We start from the raw sequence: 22712 nt of genomic DNA, 5'->3' as shown, positions 1-22712 counted from the left end.
TGCTTCCTGCATCCCCATAGTTACCTGAGCTCTACCCCTGCCAGAAGGCTGCTTCTTGTAGGGGGTTAGCAGGCCTGTGTACTTGGGGCTTCTCCCACCAGTTCCTTAAACACACAGACCACATGTGTCATCTCACAGGGAAAAATGGATTGGACCCAGACTCCTGAGTCACTCAGTGCTCAGTGTGTGTGAACAGGTAGATGATGGGACAGTCAGACACATGAACAAGCAGAAAGAGATATCAGTATGAACCCACCTTAACACCAGTCAGACCAGCTCCTCCTATACTTGGAGACTTGGTTATATAAAGTCTCCCCTTTCCTACTTTGCCCTGCCCTGTCATCCTGTCTAGCCCCAAGGAATCTCTTTGGAGCTAGGCTTTACATACCTGTTATCCAAATTCTGGTCCCTTTGAGAACAGTCATACCTCTGAAGACCCAGGGCTAAAGGTTACCCCAGCGGGCCCTTCACAACCGCCCCATCCTTCCTCCTACCCTCCAACTGCAGAGGTGAAGCCTCAGGAAATGACCCAGTTCTCCCGTCCACCAACAGAGCCTTCAGACAGAGCTCCAAAGAAGCCATGTCTACACAGTCCCTGAAGGCTGAGGGCTGAGAAGATGGAAGGAGAGGCACATGTCGCACTGACCATCACTCACCGGAAGCCACTCTGTGGGTTTCTAGGGTTGACCAGAATGCAGTCCCAGGTACGATTTGGAATATTCTGGAACAGGACCAGCTGCCCTTCCTCCCGAACATGTTCACTTGAGGCATAGTCAGCTACAGACACCTCCTTCACCCGGAATGGGTTTGAGAACAAGTTGGTGACGCTACTAAGGGTGTTGACCAAGCGGCCAAAGAACTGCATCCTCTGAGGGGCAGGTAGGGGATCCAGCCTGCCCCTTGCTCTGGAAGAAAATTGGGTGTCTGGTCAGTTGGGTACAGTCTCCCATGCCCACCTCACCAGCATCCTGTACAGGCACTCTGTCATCCCCACCAGCACTGTCCCTTGATTTTGAGCCAGCAGGAACCTGAAAGGGAGGAAAAGACAGCACTGAGTAACAGATGTCTGATGGAAGGTTCTAGAGAGGTCAGGCCAGGCCAGAGTGCCTAGGTATTTGTTCCCTGACCAGTGTCCCTGACAGAGGCTCGGTTTCCCCACTACTGTGAGGACTTGTACGGACAGTAGAGACAGTGAGTGTGAATACCCGTCTGCAGCTAGGCCCAAGTAAACAGCTTTTGACCACACAAGTTACAGGGATGGCGTTCCAGACATCACAGAGCTTGGCACAGGGCATTCCAAGTCCACAACCAAGCCAGGGGCCCCTCTCTATGACACACCATCAGGGAACCAGACCATATCTTACAGCTCTGCAGTAAGGGAGTAGGGAGCGTCTGACTCACTCCTTGGCGTCCTGCTGTCAACGGTTTCCCAGAGCTCTGAAAGAGGTCATAGAAACCTGCCCTTGGAAATTAAAGTGAACAGGGAGGCTCAGAAATGCCAAGTGTGTGTTTGTGGGTGGCTCGTGTGAGTGCAGATGTGTGTTCGAGTCTACATGTGCTGTGGGAACCAGGGTCAACTTCAGGTACCTTCCCTCAGGGGCCGTCTGTCTTGTTTGTGGAGACAGGGCCCCTCACTGACCTGGAACTCACCAAGTAGGCTAGACAGTGAGCCCCAGAGATCCTCCTGTCTGCCTCCCCAGCAGATTCCAAGACTGTATCACTAAGCTCATCTTTCTTTACGTGGGTGCTAGGGATGGAACTGAGGTCCTCACACTTGAGTGACTGAGCTTTCTCCTCAGCCCCAGGGGGAGGAATTTTTGCTACAGATGAAGTCAGAGTTTCTGCTATGGAAACTGTCTCCCAGTTTCGGTGACAGAATTAGATATTTTTTTTCATATGTGTGTGTGTGTGTGTGTCCGTCCATATGTGTGTGTGCTGGGGATGGAACCAAGGGTTCCACATGTGCCAGGCAAGCACTCTTGCAGTATGCTACACCCCCAGCCCGTGTAATGTGGCTTCTCCCACCAATCTGTATGTTACTTAAACATACAGGCCACTTACATCATCCCACAGGGCATCTGTTAGGCATCTGTTATTTCCTGGGTTCCCAGAAAGTTCACTGCCTTCTAAAGGCACTGCCACCATCCTAGTGATGGCCTCCCAGAGGCCACCCTATTCTTGAGTCAACACTATGGACAGCCTGAGGGAGGATGGCAACAGAGCAGACACCAGTTCTCAGACTTGTGTGGCCCTGGCCCAAAGTAGGAAAAGAGGACTGGTCTTGGCAATGGGAGAGAGACAAAAACAAGAGGCCTACAGAGTGAGCTAAACACAAAGCAGGTGGCTCCAGATGGCTGTGTTAAGAGCAATGGCTGCTCTTGCTGAGGACCTGGGTTCAGTTCTCAGCACATGGCGACTAACAACTGTCTGAAACTCCAGTTCCAGGGGATCTGATGCCCTTTTCTGACCTCCGTGGGCATTGCACACACAAATGCACTTACTTGCAGGCAGAACACTCATACACATAAAATTTAAAAACATAATAATACAAACTGCAGGGGTCAGTCATGATACCACCTCCAAGGTTTCACCTTCCGGTTTTAACAACTGTAGTCTAAAAACATTCATGAAGAATACTAGAAATAATTCATAAGTTGTAAAGTCTATACTATGAATAGCCTAGTGAAATCTCAAACCATCCTGCTGTCTCTCACCTGGGTGCATATATATTCATTTTCCCAGAGTATCCACACAGTATACACCATCTACCTGTCAGTCACCTACTAGCCTTCTTCATTATCAGATTGTCATGGTACTGCTGTATTTGTGTTCAAGTGATTCTCTGTCACTTAATAATAGCCTCAAGGGTTGAGCAATGTAGCCCTGTTGATACAATGCTTGCTTAGCATGCATGAAGCCCTGGGTTCATAATCACTAGCACTATACAAATTGGGAATGGTGGTGTATGTCTGTAATCCAAGCACTACTCCAGAGGTGGAGTTCAAGGTCATCCTTGGTTACATGGTGAGTTTGAGTTACAAGAGACCCTGTCTTTTTTTGTTTTTGTTTTTTATCTTTTTGAGACAGGGTCTCCCTGTAGCCCCAGCTGGCCTGGAATGCACTACATAGATTGGGCTGGCCTTGAACTCACAGAGATCCGCCTGCCTCTGCTGAGAGTGCTGGGATTAAAAGCATAAGTCACCATAACTGGCAAGAAACCCTGTCTTTTTTTAAAAAAATATTTTATTTATTTTATGTGTATGTGTGTATTGCCTACATGTAGGTAAGTGCACCCAAGTCATGCAATGCCCACCGAAGTCAGAAGAGGGCCTTGGATCCCCTGGAACTGGAGTTATGAATAGTTGTTAGCTACCATGTGAGTGCTGGGATTCGAACCCAGGTCCTCTGCAAGAGCAGTCAATGCTCTTAACCACTGAGCCATCTCTCCAGCCTCAAGAAACCCTGTCTTAAACACAAATACCTCAAGGCTGAAAAACAGCAAGGCTTGACAACTTGGACATGCCCAAGAGAAGTCATAAAAAGCTCAATGTAGCCTGTGGTCCTGTGCTCAGTCCCAGGCATCCAATGGGGGTCTTGCAGCATATCCCTGTGGCTAGAGACTACAATTACAGCAGAACACGTTTGCTAACCACCTACTTTGGGTGAGCCCTGAGCTGAGCACTTTCTGTGATTGCTTCATTTTAACTCTCACAAAACTATATAAAGCCAGTGTGTTGGGTTCAGAGTAGATCTCAGCCACAGCAGGTAAAGTCCAGTCTCACTGCCTACCAGCTGTGTGACCACAGTGCCTAACAGTAGCACCTGGCAGGCAGTACAACTCAATAAATGTTGCCTATCTTTATTTGATCCCCCCCTTTTACAGATAAGGAAACTGAGGCTCAGAATACACAACTGCAGAGCTCTGACAACATTCTGGAGCTTGGAACGACCTTCCTTCTATGGTCAGTAGTAAGTTGTGAGAAGAATGAGAGCCTCGGTCTCCTTCAACACAGGGACAGTCACATAGGAAGTAGGGAGACATGAATCAAAGGTCACAAAACAGTGTGGAGGATGAACAGGTCTGGAGATCTCATATGCAACCTGAGGGCTATACTGTGTCAGGGTTTTTAAATTTGTACTCCTTTGTAGTGCTGGGAATTGAATCCATGGCCTCCTGCACACAGGGCAAGAACTCTGCCAACTGAGCTACATCCACAGCCCTGTAGTCCGGGTTTTTTGCTTAAAAAAAGAAAAAGAAAAAAAAAGTAAAGTTTAGAGGCTCTTGCCACACACATTAAAAAAGGGGTTATGGTCTGGTGAGATGGTTCAGTGGGGAAAGTGCTTGCTGCCAAGCCTGATGGCCTGAGTTCAAACCTGGAACCCAAATAGTGGATGAAGAGGATTGTCTCTGTAAGTGGGCCACAGCACATGCGCACCCACACACAGTAAGTAAATAAATAAATAAACATAAGGGCTGGAGAGATGGCTCAGTGGCTAACAGTACTTACTGCTAGGTCCCAGCACCTAGCAGTAGCTAACAACCATTCATAACTCCAGTTCCAGGGGATCTGATGTCTTCTTCTGGCGTCCATGGGCACTGCATGCACATGGTATGCTTACATACACGCACTTAAAATAAAACTAATAGGGGCTGGAGAGATGGCTCAGCGGTTAAGAGCACTGACTGCTCCTACAGAGGACCCGGGTTCGATTCCCACCACCCACATGGTGGCTACAAACCGTCCTTAACTCCAGTTCCAGGGGAATCCAAAGCCCTCTTCTGACCTCCACAGCATTGCACGACATGGGTGCACTCACATACATGCAGGCAATATACTCATAAAAATAATAATAAAATGTTTTTAAAAATAATAAATAGCCAGGTGTGGTAGCACATACCTTTAATCCCAGCAAGTGGAAGGCAGAGGCAGGTAGATTTCTGTGCAATCAAAGCCAGCCTGGTCTACAAGGTAAGTTCTAGGCTAGCTGAGATGACTGGGAGATCCTGTCTCAAAACAACACAAAATAATAATAAATAAATGTAAAGAAGGGGGTGTTACTATGTGAGATGATGGGCATGTTAATTTGCTTGGCATTTTTACTCTGCATGTCGAATATCATGTTTACATAATAAAGAAAGCAACAACAAAAATAAATAAATTAATTAATTAATTAATAAAATAAAATGAAGGGGCTGGAGAGATGTCTCAGTGGTTAAGAACACTGGCTGCTCTTTCAGAACATGGGCTCGGTTCCCAGCACCTACATGATGCTAACAACCATCCCTAACTCCAGTTCTAGGGGATCGTTCTAGGGGATCCAACATCCTCTTCTGGCCTCTGTGGGCACTGCATGCAAAGATGTACTTACATGCAGGCAAAACACTCATTCACATAAAAATAAATTTTAAAAAAGAGTTTTTAAAAACATTAAAATAGCCAGGTGTGGTGATGCACGCCTTTAATCCCAACACTTGGGAGGCAGAGGCAGGCAGATCTCTGTGAGTTCGAGGCCAGCCTGGTCTACAGAGTGAGTTCCAGGCAGCTGGAGCTACAGGGAGAACCTGTCTCAAAAAGACAAAAATAAATAAATAAATAAAAAACATTAAAATAAAATGGAACACCCAGGTATGCTGCAGTCCCAACCACTGCCAACCCTGACCAGTTCAAAGCACATAGCAGTCCAGAAAGTGATGCTGGTGAACACTCTCACACCTGCCCATGGTACTACAATTATCTGGACCACAGCATCCTCTCCTCTGAGTGCAAAGGTCCTGGGCATTCAAGTCCAAGCTCAGCTCTCACATCCTCCTTCAAATGGTCTGCAGGCTCCAGCTGTCAGGTTCTCCCTCTTTGCTCTGTGCTTTAAACGCATCTCTAGGCTGGGGAATGTCTCAGTGGTAGACTCTGTACTTAACATATACAAGGACCTGGGTTCAATCCCTAACACTTAAAACATTTTTTGCATTTATTATTTATTTATTTATTTATTTATTTATTTTAATATTTATTTATTTATTTATTTTTGTGTATGGATGATGTAAGAGTGTGGGTGCACATGTGCCACAGTGGAGATCAGAGGACAACTTGCAGGAGGTCGTTTTTCCTTCTAACCTGTGGGGTCCTGGGGATTAAACTCACATTATCAGGCTTTGCAGCACGTACCTTCACACAGAGTCATCTTACTGCCAACTGCCCCGACCCCCCGCCTCACCCACTCAGGGCATGGTGGCTGTGGCTCACCTCTATAATCCATTTACCTTTTTATTTTTCTTTAGGTCATTTTGAGACAGGGTCACCCTGTAGCCCCAGCTGTCTTGGAACTCACTATGTAGACCAGGCTGGCCTCAATCTCAGAGATTCGCCTGCCTCTGCCTCTGCCTCTGCCAGGAATAAGGGTGTGCACCACCATATTCACCTTATCTTAGTTTTTGAGACAAGGCCCTTTCTCTGGGTCCTGTGGTTTACAGATTGGGCTAGGGTGGTTAATAAGCGAGCACCAGGGATCTGCCTATCTCCACCTCTCCAGCTCTGGGATTACAAACTCACATCACCATGCCTGGCTTTCTATGTGGTACTGGGGATTTGAACTCAGGTCCTCATGCTTGTGAGGTAATCACTTTACCAACTGAGCTATCTCCCCAGCAAGTTCTACTGCCACACTGACATACTGGATGCCTCCCTAGGCCCTGACCCATTCTTGGAGCTTCATGTATGTTCATCACTCCATCCACAAACCCAGTCTCCCAGTCATCTTCACTTCACACAGGAGCAAGCAAGCAACAGAGAAGTGACATGCCCAAGGTCACACAGCTGACAGGTGGAGGAGTGAGCAAGCAATGCAACCAGACAGGCTAGCCCCAAAGAGGGACCTTCTCAGCAGCCAAGGTCTCGCATCACCAGGAACTCACCCCAACACAGTAGGGCTCAACCAAGTTTCCTAAAATTTAAGTGAGTAAATACTTTGCACAGATTTAAAAGAAAAAAATGACTGAGTGAGTGAATAAAAAGCATTTACAGTGCAAGCCTGGAGACCTGAGTTTAATCCTTGGAAGCCATATAAACGTAGAAGGGGAGGACCAACTCCACAAAGTGGTCCCCTGACCTCCACATGTATGGTACAGCACTTGTACCCCCACGTGCACATCACACACACACACAGACACACACACAAAGATGAATTAAATTTTTTAAAAGGCATACTAGGTAAAAGAAAAGCTATCAGAATACCTGAAGATGAAGTTCCTAGGTGTGGATAACACATTTGCTTTTCTCAATTTCTCATATGGCACACAAAATGACTACATCAGTTTTATTAAAGAAAGCAGGTGTGAAGGCTGAGCCCTGGGGCTGTGGGCTCAGGCCCAGCTCAGAACCACAGCAGCCTCGGGCAGCCTTACCAAAAGCCAGGCCAGACACAGGAAGCACTCAGGGCATAGAGGAGGACTTCCAGAGCACCAGGAAGCCCCTTGGATTAACCCACTCACCAGCAGGACCAGCAGTCTCACAGAAAGGTCCCTGTCCAAGCACCTTCTGGTAGGAATGCCTCCCACATGTTGACAGCCTGGTCCCAAAGAGGGAAGGCCTGGCTTCTGTCCAGCCTCCTAGGGCTGGTGTGATGCAATGATGTAACCGAGGGAAGGGTCCGGGACGCTGGCCCACTGTGACACACAGGCAGCAGCCATTGTTCTCACTGGGTGGAAGAGAAGAAATGAATTCTGTAGACCTAAGGCCCACATCCTGGAATAAGCACAGCATGGCCAACCAGGAAGGGTGCAGGAGTGGAAAGGGCAAGAGTGTGCCTCCCTCCCGTTCCCGTTCCTACTACATCAGGGCCTAGCTGGGTCCTTCCAGCTTAGCTACAGGGGCAGGACACAGGCTGGGGAGTGAGCTGCCACCCAGGACCTGCAAGGGTTCTACTCTGGTGGCCTCACTCCCTTCTTCCTCTTGGTCCCACTCCTCACAGCCTCTACCTTTGGCCTTCCCATGCCATTATATTTGTTTTATCCTACTGACAACTGTCCCTCCTGCTCCCTGCCTGGGCTGGCTCCCTGCAGGACTCATATGCCTGGAGTGCTGCAGTCATCCTACACAGGCTGCCTGCTTCCAGGCATATGTACCTCAAGTGGAAGGAGAAGTTCAACACCTTCCACGGTGACAGTGCCAGCAGCAACTGACTATCCACTTTAGACAACCTCTAGGTGCCAGCTGCCTCTCCCAGGGTGAGGCTATAGTCTGTGGCCTCTCACTTTGTCTCTGCTCACTCACCCCTAGTCAGAGGCCCAGGGCACCTGCTTGCTTTGGGAAGACAGTTATCTACGGGGTCTGAGGCTGTCCTGGAGACACTGAAAGCAGGAAGGCCAAGGGCTGGTAGACCCACTTCAGGGACATCAAATCTAGGGAGCCCTCCCACTGAGAGTTCAAACAGCAAATCAGAGAACATGTTGAAGTCTACCCAAAATGAAAAACAAACAAAAACCTCTTATATAATGAGAGGCAAAGGGACCTTGGCAGAGTCTGTAGAACAGGTTGGTTGGCTTCATGAGGGCCAGGCCTAGGCCCTGCTCTAAATGCCCAGTCCCTGGGGAAAGACTGTTGGAGGACAGGGCTTGAGCTCTAAAGGAAAGACAGAAGCTAGCCAATGTGGGGAGGAGAGGTCCTCCCAGCATGCACAGCAGAGGGCACCTGTGGAAGGCAGAGAATAGGGGCCTACACAGCTACCATGGTTGAGCGCTGTCATCTGAACTGGCCAGCCAAGGGGACTCTGTTTCTTCTTCAGCCATGAACTCCCCAAAGATCCCTGGGCAGGTCTCAGGCAAGAGCTTTTCCCATGCTTTGGAAGTCACTATCTGCCAAGGCAGACAGGCTGTTTGTTTTCCCTCCTCATTTGTGGACAGTTTCATGTGGAAGTCACTGAGTGGAAGCTGTGCTCCATCAACCTCAGCCTGTAGGACCCAGAATGTCCTCCTCGCTTGTGCCGTAGTCATCGTCTGTCCCTCTGAAGGCAGAGCACTGAACTGGCCCCTCCCTGAGAGCTGACACTCATGACATTTCTGAATGGAAGCGGGTGAGGGCCAGGTCTCATGCAGTCTACCCATATGGCCCCTTTGTGCCTACCCAGCATGTGGGCTGTAACCAGACAACCACGCCTCCCTGCTGATCCTGTTGTATGGGTCTCTAACACCTCATAGAAAACCCAAACTCCAGTGCACATGCCAGCACCTCTAGGAGGGGCCCAGTCTGCATGCCAACCACACAGCCTGCCTAGCGCTACCTCCCAGACACATCACACTCAGCCTGCCCTTCAGTCCCCTCACCTACATCACCCTCTCTGCTTGTTTAAATGAATCCTTCCTTTCTTATCCTTCAAGACCTAGTCTGGGCATCACCTCTCTAGAAGCCCTCTTTTCCCTCAGTCCTTCTCCTTGGCACCACTACAACCAGATGGCCTCTAACAGGGGACAGTAACACTGCATTTATTCCTTCCCAATTAAGGCTGTGCTATTTCCTGACACCTGACAGGTGTTTAATAAATGCTGAATGAATTGGGAACAAATGAATGAATGTCTGTGATCCCCTGGATGACATCCCTGAGGTAGGTGGTAAGACAGACTTCCCCCTACCTGAATAGCAGGCTCCTCTCCCCACAAAGAAAGGCTCTGTAAATCCAGTCTCCTGCTAACCTCCAAGAGTTGCCCACCCACCAACAGGAGACTTTATCCAGCACTGCTGGGCCTCCAGAGTGGCACTGAGTACGGCTGGTCCCTTCCAGTGTCTGGTCTGGGCAGCTCAGTTTCACAGACCAAGCAGGGTGCCATCCTAGCCTACAAGGAAAGCTCTCTAGCTTCAGGACTTCCTCCACCTAACCCAGACAGCCACCGTGGTGACCAAGGGTCCATGAGGGGAACAGACAACAGGACAAACGTAGACCTCAGAGGATGGCCATGGAGGCTTCCAGGAGCACACCCAGACAAAGAACAAGCCCCACTTCCCACAGGATGTCCCATGACTGGAACAACTGGGGCAACACCCTCTTGAGCAGCTGACATCTCTCTCGTCCCCTCCACCCCAACAGCAGGCTGAAGACCTGGGGTCTGGTCCAGGCACCAGGCCTGTAGTTGCTCTGGACTTCCTTCCTGCAGCTCTAATGTCCACACATCCAGCCCAGGAGTGCCTGACCACTCACCAGCACCCCCTAAACACACACACACACACACACACACACACACACACAGGCTGTCTCATGTCTCACTCAGGAAGCTCACAGCTAGTGGCCTCTGAGTTTATCATGATGCAGGCAAAGTATATCATCACCCATTTGGCACAGGAAGAAAGTGAGAGACAGAGAGTGGAGCATTCGGCCCCTGCAGGTTAAGTTCTGCCTTCTTCCTGACTCCTGAATAGCACATGGCAGATGGCCTGATACACAGTAGGTCAGTCAGCCCAGGGAAAATGGGATGAACGGAGAGGTCAAAGGACATGCTATGTCTGTCTCCCACCCAAACCTCTGCATCGAGGCAGCCTCCTCACAAAATGTCCTTCCAAATGTTCCCTGTGACTGCAGCTCCCTCTAAACGCCTTCCTGAGGAATGGGACAGGCCTGCTTCTGTCACCTTCTGTCAGCACAGCGGCCTCCAGCCTCCCCACAGAAACAGACATCCCATGGCCAAAGTGAGTGACCATACCCAGTGCTCCAAACAGCCCAACACCAGACAGTTCTCCCCACATTACTAGGGGAAACTGAAGCACAAGCAGGCCAGGGAGCAGCCAGGATGTGAGCCAACGAGCCAGACGCAGAGCAGCAGCACTGTCCCCACTGCCTTCCTGAGGAGTGGGTTGCTGAGGCCTGACTTGCAGTCTCTTGGGCTTTAAAGCCTCCATCTAAAACATGGGAGCAAGCTTCCCCAGAAGGTTGCTGGGGGTCCTAACGGTGCAAGACAGGGATGACCCAGGAGCTCTTGGAGTTGCTGCCTGTTCTATGATTCACTTGTATTTGTCAAGGGCCTACTGTGGTGGGCACTATTCTAACTGCTGAGGGAAGAGGGGAAAACAGACACAATCCCTGCCTTCCTAGAGCTTCTATTTTAGAAAGGACTACAAATAATAAAGATAAAAAGGCAAAAACAAAACAAAACAAAACAAAAAAACCACACAGCTTTTCAGATGCTGATGAGCTGAGGCGACAAACAAACCAGAAAAGGAAGATAAAGTACTGCAGGGGATGAGATTTTAGCTATACTGACCAGAGAGTCCTCGCCAAGAGCCTGACCTTAGGAAAATATCAGAAGTAAGAGAGGGCAAAAGTATGGACATCTAGGCGGAGTGCTTTCTAGACACAAGAGGAAGCGCAATGGGCCTGAGGCTAGCGTGTGCCCAGTGAGCTCTAACCAGGGATCAGAGAAGTAACTGGGCCAGGCATGTGCAGTGAGAGAAGTCACTACAGGCCTCAGAACAAAGAGCTACATCTTAACAGATAACTCTGGCTGGGTGTGGGGAAGGGGAAAAGAGACCTTATACTTTGGCCTAGTAACTAAAACAATATAAATGCCATTTCCTAAGATGAGAAAGACAGTGGCAGGTTTTGGCACAGGACCAAGTAGGAGATGGAGAGGACAAATATCAGGAGCTCAACACTTAAACTTTATATCTGAAAGATGTGGACTAGAGACACTGCTGGGCCAGAATTGTTCAGTGGTAGAGCACTGGCTTAACATGGATGTGGCCCTGGGTTCCATTCTGAGCACTAAAAATAAACAAAAAGCTTCTTGGCTGTTACAGTAGAGATGAAGCCTAAAGCTACGAGACTGGATGAGACCAGAAAATGGGGCTGGATAAGAGAGAAATGAGCCGGGCATGGTGGCACTCACCTTTAATCCCAGCACTGGGGAACTTGGGAGGCAGAGACAGGTGGCGCTCTGTAAGATCAAAGCCAGCCTGGTGTACTAGGCCAGCTGGGGCTACAGGGAGACCCTGTCCCAAACAAGAAAAAGAGACAGAGAGAGAAAAGTGGCACTTTTTAAGGCCCAGTCCTATCAATCCACTTGGTACACATAACTCACATTCTCCCAGGGAACCTACCACTACAAAGTGAAGCTCCAACATGCCACTCCCCATAGCCCCCCATCTACTCATACCCCACCCATAGGCCCTATATACACGTGCACACACACAGCGTTTAAGAGCAGGTACACACCCATGTGTGCACACATAGCATTTAAGTACCTCCTTTCACTGTATCTTGGTGACATTCATTTGCCAGGCACGTAGGAAATTCCCTTTTAAGCATACTAACATCTAACAAGAAAAGTAACCTACATAAAATAAAAAATAATAAAAATTTTAAAAGTACCAAGGAGGAAAAATACTAAATGTACCTGCCTACAAGCACTAACTCAGCAACACAGCACACTGAACAGTGCCTGCCATTTCCCCTTGAGATAGCATGGCTGCCTGGGATAGTTCCTCGCCACTGCCCAGGATGGACAGGATCAAGCCACACAGCTAGCTCAGGAAAAGATCCAAATTCAAGTATGGTGGCGTACACCTTTAATCCCAGCACTCAGGAGGCAGAGGCAGGCAGGTCTTTGTGAGATCAAGACCAGTGTGGTCTACATAGCAGGTTCAAGGTCAGCTGGGGCTATAGGGAGACCCTGTCTCAAAAAACAAAACATCAAACAAACAAAAATCCAAATTCAAAATAGAATTTCTATGAAATGTGTATCCTCTTTGCACCATTGTCTGGTGGAAAAATCCAATCAATCCATTAGAAATCGGGGATCCCCTACACTGAAAATCAAGCTCCAACCTCATGGATATGACCCTGGCAAATCATTGGCATCTCTTCCTCACATTAAATGGGGATGGCACTGGCTATATCAGGGGTGGTCTGGAACGCTGGGGAGTCAATATTTGTTCAGTAGAACAAATGGCATAGGTAACATTACATAAAAGAGCCTGGTTCATGAGGGTGATTGACAAACACTGAAAACAATCAAGAAAGGAAATATACCTTCTGCTCTGCTCTCTCCCCACCTACCGCCCATCCCTTTCCCTTTCTGTTCTGCTAAGACTCAACAGCAAAGCCAGGCACAGGCACGTGCATAGGCCCACCCCGGTCACCAAGCTTTGCTTTCTACATTTTCTCACTCAAATACTGACCCTCATGGCAGCTTTAAGAGGGCAGGAAATACAGTCCTTCCTGGCACAGATGAGAAACTGAAACCTGAACATCAGAAAATGGCCTCCAAACTTTAGGAACAAATGAAGGCTGAGGCAGTGATAAAAACACCACACGGGCCCAAGGGTGGAGTCTCAACAACGCCAAGCCAAACCTGCCTGACATCCTGTTGGGTTGGCAAGAGAGCAGGTGAGGGAAAGATCCAGAGGTTTAGAGGAAGGGATGGTATTTGTTTGGGGTCATGTGGGTAACCCATTAAAAAAAAAAAAGGGCAGAGATCCATAAGCCCTGTGCCCTCCCGGTCCTACACCCAAGCGCAGGCCCAGTCACATGATCACTTGGGTCACAAGCTCCCTGTCACCAGCTTCCAGGTCATCTGTGGGAGCTGGAGGTAAACCCAGTAATGGGGACTGGAAGGCTGGGGAAGCACCCCCGTGGGAGATGACATCAGGAGGCACATGCGAACATAAGCAGGGAGGCAGGGAGTTAGAAATGGGACAGGGGTAACGAAAACCGAGGAACGCAGGAAGCAGGTTGGGGGTGTGGAGGGGTCACTGATCGGACGGGAACACACTGACGCCGAAAACCCGGAGCAGTTAGAAGGGCACAGAAAGGAAGCTGAGGATGGCTGACTGGTCCAGAGTGGGAGCTGGGTACTGAGAGTTAGGACAGGTTGATTCCAGAAGTCAGGGATACCAAGCGGGACATGGAAAAGACCGGGGTACACAGGCGGGACCCTAGGCTGGGGGGGGGGACCTAGAGGTGAGAAAGAGCGGTCACAGGATGGGAGTTGGGGGCGCCAGGAGAACAAAGGACCAAAGCTGGGGGCGCTCGGGGGGGGGGCCAGACAAGAGTCAATGGAGGACATGCCTCAAAATTGGAGACACCAGGAGGATCCGAAGGAGAGTCCGGGCACAGACATCCGAGTCTAGGAGCTCCGAGAAGGACAAAGGACCAAAGCTGGGGGGGCTCGGGGGGGGGCCAGACAAGAGTCAATGGAGGACATGCCTCAAAATTGGAGACACCAGGAGGATCCGAAGGAGAGTCCGGGCACAGACATCCGAGTCTAGGAGCTCCGAGAAGGTGGAGAAGGGCCCCGGGCCCCGCCCACGCCGCGCCGTCACTCACCTCGGCTTACTCAGCACTTCTCCGCCCTCCTACTTCCGCAAACAGACGCGCCCCGGGCCACGTGACTGCCCTTGGCGCGACTCTCCACCAATCGCAGGAGCCCGTTGCAGCTGTGGCCCCGCCCCCAAGCGTGAACCTGGCGCGCGTGGTCAGGCGGAGGGCGAGGCTCGGCCGTCTTCTATAACTGCCCAATGGAAGCGGCTTCTGTTATCGAGAGAGGTCGGGCTACCGACAGGAGCCAATCCTGGGTGGCGGCTTGCGGTCATCTTTGTTTCGGGCGGAAGGTCCTCGTGAGGACCGATTGGCAGACATGTAGAGGAGGGGCAGGAGGCTCTCCTCGCTCGCTCTGACCTCCAAGGAAGGGCTGGCGGCCTTGAGTCTGCGCGGATTTATGACCTCACATTAAGATAAAAAGTCAAGAAAGCACAGAGCTTGACAGGGAGGAACAGGCATTGATTTTGCTGGGTACTCCCAAGCTAGGTTGCAAATAAAATATATGGGACATCGAGTTAAGCTGAATTATTACTAAACAAAATTTCATTTCCTATGTGTGCCTGCCTGTGCACATGCATGCGGAAGCTAGAGGTCTGTGTTGCGTGTCTTCCTCCATCGCTCTCTACCTTGAGACAGGGTCTCTTAATTTGGATCTCATCTGTTCGGCTAGGCTGGCTGGCCAATGAGCCCCAAGGAGCCTCCTGACTCTCTTTTCCTGGCCCTGAGATTTAAATAAAACACGTGCCCAGGTTTTTACAAGGATGCTGGAAATTGAAGTCGGGCCCTCAGGATTATTCTCCAAGCACTTTACCCATCTATACAGCCCGGAAACAAAAATTTAATATTAAGTAAAACAGCATAGTGATGAAAATTCAGTTGTTGCCTGGCAACCGTACCTCAAGATGTCAGGAAATGTTTGGCATGGTGATGCACACCTGTAATCACCGACCTGAAGTCAGGAGAATCAGGAGTTCAAGATCATCCTCAGCTACACAGTTTGAAGTTGAGGTCTGCCTAAGACTCTTGTCTCAAAGATGAATAAATATCTAGAAATGGCACTTTTAGTAGGAATTTGGTCAAATAACCTCTGTGAGACTGAGAAATGGGAGCAGTCACACCTCCAGGTGGGCAGTAGACGCTGAGAAAATTCAGCCCTATGACTGTGTAAAATAGGATTTCAATAAATGGCAGGATAAATAGTGCTGACATGGTGGTATGCTAGAGAGAAGTCAGGGAACTAGGGTGAACCATTCATTTGCTTCTGACTAATCAGGGCCCTTCCCCTCTTTAGCCCACCAGATTTGACTGGACCTTTACTTTCTATGATGATTCTCGAACCCTAGGCCTAGATTGCCCAGACTGCTGTCTGTCCAAGTGGAATGTGTAGAAGCCAGTACCCTTCTAGTTCATCAACCCACCCAGTGAGGTTTAGTCAAGAACCTACACAGGGGCTGGAGAGATGGCTCAGCAGTTAAGAACACTGGTTGTTCTTGCAGAAGTCCCACATTCGAATCCCAGCACCCACATGGCAGCTAACACTGTCCATAACTCCAGTCCCAGGGGATCCGACAGTCTCTTCTGACCTCCACGGGCATTGCACGGGATGCAGGCAATACATGCATACACATAAAAAAATAAATAAATAAAAATAATAAATAAAAAAAAGAACTACACAGGTTACCACATGCAGTGAGTGGCTTGCCCCTGCACTTGAGAGGTAAAGAAGCAAGATCACAAACTGAAGGTCAGCCTGGGCTACATAGCAAGATCCTGTCTCAAAAACATAAATGAGGGGCTGGAGAGATGGCTCAGTGGTTAAGAGCATTGGCTGCTCTTACAGGGGACCCAGGTTTGGTTCCCAGTACCCACATGGTGGCTAACAACTGTCCTTAACCCCAGTTCCAGGGGATCCAGCGTCCTTTTCTAGCCTCCCCGGGCATTGACACAGGGGCAAAACACTCATACTCATAAAATTACATAAATAAAAATATAAATGTAAGAATCCATACAAGTTAATAAACCCAACCACAGTAAATAATAATTGTACAGCGATTTGCTAATAACAGTGATTTCACTACCATCACCAGTGGGTTATAGTTAATCTCATTTTATAGAGGTAGAAACTGTTCACTTAAACTAAGATTTAAAGTTTGCTCAAGAGTTTCAGATTGGGTCTGAGAAAAAGGGATGAAGAGCTTCTCAATGAAAATATTCTGCGCTCCACACCCCAAACAAATAAAGTTAGGGCGATGGTTATCAGGAAGGTTGCAAAAGACCAGGCATTCCACCCACTACTAACAAGGTCAACAGGGTAAGCTCCATTCTTCAGCAAACACCCACTCTGTGTTCAGGATGGGTCTGCAAGGCAGGTTTGACAACACAACACACAATCAAATCTGAAATACGGAAACGGGCAACAAGCTTGAATCAGTTGACTTGGAAACACTCAAAGATGTATGTGAAAAAATTCAAACACTGGACTCTCAAAGCCTGATGAGGTTGAGTCCTTTCCTTAGGTCCTTCTGATTAATGTACAGATACATCAAGAAAGGGAAACTGGGGGCTCAAGCAATGGATGGCTCAGGGGTTAAGAGCATGGGTTACTCTTGTAGAAGACTCAAGCTCAGTTCCCACCACCCACATGGCCACTCACAACCATCTGTAACTCTAGGTCCAGTGGATCCGACACTTTTCTTCTGGCCTCTTCAGGCACCAGGCTCACATGTTTGCAGATACACATGTATACAAGCAAAACGCTCATATACACAAAAAAATTTAATCTTAAATAGGGAAGGAAGGAAGGAAGGAAGGAGGAAGGAAAGAAGGGAACACAGAGGATCATTGGAAGTGCTAAATGAGCAGCATTGTAAAGAGAAGGGTGAAGAAGCCCAAGGCTTCATATTCTGTTGTGTTTGCGCTGCATCTTGAGTCTGCAATGTTAGCACTACAAGTCAGGGAATGTCTCCTGGGCTGGAGAGGTGGCTCAGCAGCTAAGAGTGCTCACTGCTCTTCCAGAGGTCTGGAGTTCCGTTTCCGGCACCCATGTCCAGAGGCTCACAACCACCTGTTGCTCCAGTTGCAGGGAATCCAATGCCCTCTTTCTGGCCTCAGTATACACACAGACACAGACACACAGACACACACACACACACATACACACACGGCGGAGGGCACACACATACCCACTCACAGATGCACACACAAATATGAAATAAATCTTGGGTTGGAGAGATGGCTTAGTGGTTAAAAGCATGGCTGCTCTTGCAGAGGACCTGGATTCAGTTCTCAGCACCCATGTGACAACTGGCAACTCTCTCTAACTCCAGTTCCAGGGGAACCAACACACTCTTCTAGCCTGTGCAGGTATTGCATACACTTGGTACACTTAACATAGATGCAGGCAAAACTTTCATATATGTAAAATATAAATAAATCTTTAGCCAGGCATGGTGGTACACACCTTTAATCTCAGCACTTGGGAGACAGGGGCAGGTGAGTCTCTGTAAGACTGAGGTCAACCTGGTCTACCTAGCAGGTTCCAGGCAAGCTGGGGCTATAGGGAGACCTAGTCTCAAAATAAATAAATTAAAAAAAAAAAAACCTCTCTCTTTCTCTCTTTATTCCCTCCGCTCCTTTTCCCTTCACTTCCCCACTCCCCTCCCCTCCTCTCTGTCATCTCTCTTTCTCTTTTTCTTTCTTTGACAAGGTCTCACTGTGTAGTCCTGACTGGCTTGGAACTTGCTGTGTAGATCAGTCTGGCCTCCAACTCACAGAGATCCACCTGCCTGTGCCTCTGAAGTGCTAGGATTAAAGGTTTGTGCCACCATGCTCAGCCATAAAATAAATCTAACAACAACAACAAAAAAAACCCCTTTCCCTAAGGTCAGTGTTCAATCCTGCAGCTGTGAACACCACAGAGCAGGAGGTCTGCTGCCCAGAAGTCCAGAGGGTCAAAGTGGACCAAGTCCTCTCCCTCAAGGAAGTAGGCAGAATGAAACTATCATATTAACAGTGTGTATACTTCTTACTGTTTCTATCCTCATAACAACACTGAGAACTAGACAGAAAACTGAGGAAATGGATTCCAGAGTTGTTTGCCAAGGACAGCAGAAGCAGGACCTGTCTTGTCTTTCTGTCCCCAAACTATAATACTCATTACGTGCCAGGCAATGTTCTTGGCGCTGATGAAACTGCAGTGAATAAAATAAACAAAGCTGGGGCCTTGATGGTGACATCCTGGCCAGGAAAGCCAGGCAATAAGCACCACACGGCAGTGAAAGGCATTGTGTTTAGCTAAAGTCTTTGTGCAAGTTGTCCAGGGTTCACCAGCTTCCTGTCCACACAGCAGTGGCTGAGGGGCAGAGGCAGGAGTCAGGGCCAGTCTCACCATCTACAGCAGCTTGGGGGCTGCCTTTCAGAGACCTGCACTCAAGGGAAGACAGGATGCCTGACTTTGCCATAGAAAAGAACTTCAGGATGAGCCAATATGAAGAAGAGCTGGAGTTTATAGGAAGAAATTTTAGCACAGTTTTAAGCACAGTCATTTTGGAAAAGGATGGTACAGACCTGTGTGTGTGTGTGTGTGTGTGTGTGTGTGTGTGTGTGTGTGTGTCGGGGAGTCAGGTATGCTTGTGCTCCAGTGCACATGCGGAGGTCAGAAGACAGTCTTGGGTGTCAATTCTCGCCTTCCATCTCATTCAAGGCAGGATCTCTTTATTATTTTTCCACTGTATACATCAGGCTCACTGGTCTGTGAGCTTTCAGTGATTCTCCTGTCTCTACCTCCCATCAATAGGAGCACTGGGATTACAATCCTGCACTGCCACATCCAGCTTTACATGGACCTGGGGATCTGACCCCAGGTCTTCACCCTGGCATGGCACTTACTTTACCCACTAAACCACCTCCCTTTAAGATTATAGGACGGCTCTAGAGGAGCCTTGGATAGGGTTGAAATCTGATAAAGTAAACCATAGGCTACAAGGTTGCCCAAGAGGGTTCTACTGAGATTCCTAGAAAATTGCAAATTAGCAGCTGGGAAAGGAGAAAGGCCACCCCACCCCTTGTCATATGCACTTAAGCCTCAAGCACAATTCATTGCTATTTTGACATTCTTTTTGGAAACATCTCTGCGTAAAAGGAATATTGTCTCCATGGAAGCTGACATCACAGCAAATGTTAACTGTGCTGAAATTCTTGGTTCTCAGCTGGCAAGGGACCGCAACCAGACTGGAGGTGCAGGTGCTAAGAATCTAACCTTTGGTTTTGCGGTATGTGCTATCAAAGTACCCTACTGCCAAGCTGTGACCCCCAAACCCTGAAGTTTTTAATAGAGTGACTGAAAAGAACTCACTGATAAGGGAAACTAAAGGCATGACAGAGCCTGAGTAGAGGGCCAGGTGGATGGCCTGGAGAAGATTGTTCCAGAAGGAAGGAACACAAGGGCACAGGCCTTGAGGCAGGAGTGTGTTTTCAGGAGAAGTCAAGAGGCTCCTGACTGGAGCAGAGTGAGCAAGAGGGGGGTGGAGGGATTAGGGGGAGCATGGGGGTATCAGACCTATAAGACTTTTTTTTAATATTTATTTATTATTTTTATTTTATGTGTATGCATGTATTGCCTGCATGTAGGTAAGTGCACCCATGTCGTGCAATGCCAAGGAGAGCTGTCGGATCCCCTGGAACTGGAGTTAGGGACAGTTGTTAGCTGCTATGTGGGTGCTGGGATTCGAACCTGGCTCTTCTGCAAGAACAACCAATGTTCTTAACCTCTGAGCCATTTCTCCAACCCCAGACCTGTAAGACTTATAGAACATCTTAACACTTTGACTTTCCCTTCCAGGGAAATAGGGAGCCACGGGTGATTTCCTAGCACAGGAGTGACTAGATCAGACTTGTATGGTAACAGACCATGTCTACTCTAAGAAAAGGACTATGAAGATAAGGCAGAGGCAGGAGGCTCATGAGGAGGCTATTGTAGAGATGCAGCCACCATTCCGCATAATCATCTTGGCAAAAGAATCATTCCTTTTCCCATTGTTGTTAGAATAAAATTCATGGAGTGCAGGAGTAAAGATTGCTAGAAGACACTGATTCTTCCTGTGGGAAGCTCCAAGAGGTACCTCGTGAGCAGGAACAGGCACGCCATCCTGCCTGCCACCTGTTTCTACAAAGTTTTATTGGATCGCAGCCACAACAATTGTTTACATATGTCTATTCTTTCTAAAGGGCAGAGTTGAGTCATGACAGAAGCCACACAGTTTGCAAAGCCTGAAGGATTTTTTAAACTGGCCGTTGGCAGGAAAAATGCTAGACTGTGACTGTGGACCCTGTTCTGTGGGATCATAGTGCGGAGAAGTAATGTGGAAAACCCTTCTGCTGCGTGAGGGAAGGCAGCAAGGCACAGCGTTGAGTGCTTAGGCTAATTATGTGGCTTCTGTGGGGCCACTGGCGCTGTGCCCTCTTGCCCTCCTCAGGAAGGAAGCAACACTCACATGCACTCCCATCCTGAGGGGGAAAGCCACCCTGGTCAGGAAAGGCGGGATTTCCCACAGTTGAGACCCTTGCCAGGCTCAGATCAGCATGTGACCAGTCAGCTGGCTAGGGTCCTTTTGCTGTACTCAGATGCAAATCACGTGGATAGTCCTTGGTCCTGAGCTGCCAAAAGCTCCATGGTCTAGGCTAACAGAAGCTTTTAACGCCAAGCCTCCAGAACGAGAGACTTATGGCTCTTGGTTTTAGAAGCCAGAGACTCATAGCTTCAGGTGTTCAGCTTGGAGACTTTATTGATCTGGATAACTTGCAGCCAGTGAAATCCTTGGCTTTCAGCAACAACCGTCAGCACCTGCTGGTGTCGTCGCTCCTAAGTCTGGGGTGTTGAGGCATATGGCTTCTAACAGCAACTAGTATCACAACTCTCGGGACTTAGGTGTCAGGACTTTTGGTCCGTAGGGCTTGACTGCTCCCTAGAACTCTTCCCAGGGACCAGAACTCATCTTCAGCTTTCACAGCCATCCTGGGTCATTCTCTGGATCTCTTCAGCTGCCATCTTGGAGGTGGTGGTGCTGCGTCTGCCCCTTCCCTTCACATTACCAGCTCAGCTCACTCTGCTCATAATGATCACAAATAGACAAAGGGGCCAGGCATGGTATTGGATGCCTTTAATCTCAGCACTCTGTGAGATCGAGGCCAGCCTGGTCTACATAGCAAGTTCTAGGCCAGCTGGGGCTATAGGGAGACTCTGTCTCAAAAAAAAAAAAAAAAAAAATTCAACCCAAACCAAACTAAATAACAAGTAGGCAAGGAAAAACCATTCAGAAAACTTGTTTTCTAATGTGTGTGTGTGTGTGTGTGTGAGTGTGCATGTGTGTATGTGTGAGAGAGAGAGAGAAAGAGAGAGAGAGAGGGAGAGAGAATTGGCACATTCATGTGAGTGTATAGGAGCACACGCCCTTGGGTGTGCATTCAGAGGCTAGAGCAAGATATTGGATGTCTTCCTCTATCCCTCAACACCCTATTGCCTTGAGACACTCGGAGGACACTATAGCTGAACCAGAAGCTCTCTGGGCTAGGCTGACCAGCCAGCACTCTGTCAGGATCCTCCTGTCTCCACTCACCAGTGCTGGGTTATAGGCATGCAAAGCCATGCCCAACTTTTTATGTGGGTGCTGGGGATTCAACCTCAAGTCCTTGTGCTTACAGAGCAAGTTCTCTTAACTACCAAGCCATCTCCCCAGCCCCAGAAGCCTTTTAGTGGGCCTAATAATGCAACCAAGATTGCTTTCTCCCAGCTGACTTTTAGAAAAGGGAGATGAATCAGATGTGGTGGCACATGCCTATAAACCTAGAACTTGGGAGGCTGAAGCAGGGGGCTTGCTGTAAGTTCAAGGCCAGCCTAGACTATATAGTGAGTTCTAGGTCACTCTGGCCTATAGAGTGAGATGCTATCTCCAAGAAATTTTTTAAAAAGTAAAAAAATTTAAAAAACCCAAGAGGCTAGAGAGATGGTGACTCAGTAGTTAAGAGCATTTTCTGTTCTTACACAGGACCTAGGTTCAGTTCCTAGCACCCACATGGCAGCTAACAACTATCCTTAACTCCAGTTCTAGGGAATCTGATGCCCTCTTCTGACCTCCACTGGCATTACGTGCACCAGTGCACATACATGCAGGCAAATACTCATACACATAAAAGTAAAAAGATAGATAAGTAAATAAATAAATAACAAATAAATAACTTAAAACCAAATAACACAAGAGCTGAATGGCCTGGTTATATAGATAGGCGTTTGTGTGTGTGTGTGTGTGTGTGTGTGTGTGTGTGTGATGGATCCCAGCTCCCAGCATAGTTCTTCATGCAAATGAGGGGTTGTATTTACACCAATCGCAGGCCTTTTGCTGGGTCACCCTTCAAAGTAC

The 22712-nt window shown here is 48.5% G+C and overlaps 1 protein-coding gene across 6 annotated transcripts in view; it reads right to left on the bottom strand.

The window, feature by feature from the left end:
* Positions 1-14460, bottom strand: part of Pla2g6 (phospholipase A2 group VI) — a 51892-nt gene extending 37432 nt beyond the window's left edge. Inside the window, exons 1-2 of one of the 6 annotated variants that reach the window (XM_029555100.1) lie at positions 14185-14460; positions 657-905 (exon numbers count right to left, since the gene is read on the bottom strand). In XM_029555100.1, coding sequence (XP_029410960.1) covers positions 657-865 — 209 coding nt within the window. In that variant the 5' untranslated portion in view covers positions 866-905; positions 14185-14460. Of the gene's footprint in view, positions 1-656; positions 906-7486; positions 7689-14046; positions 14117-14184 lie in introns of those variants that run through there. The other 5 variants (XM_008851270.3, XM_029555098.1, XM_017802766.2 and 2 more) reach the window with 5 other exon arrangements.
* Positions 14461-22712: the final 8252 nt, after the last annotated feature.

The sequence above is a fragment of the Nannospalax galili genome, unplaced genomic scaffold, assembly GCF_000622305.1.
Source record: "Nannospalax galili isolate Female #2095 unplaced genomic scaffold, S.galili_v1.0 scaffold445, whole genome shotgun sequence".
Taxonomy (NCBI): Eukaryota; Metazoa; Chordata; class Mammalia; order Rodentia; family Spalacidae; genus Nannospalax; species Nannospalax galili.
Note: the sequence above shows the minus strand (reverse complement) of the source record. Positions and strands in the feature narration are given on the sequence as shown.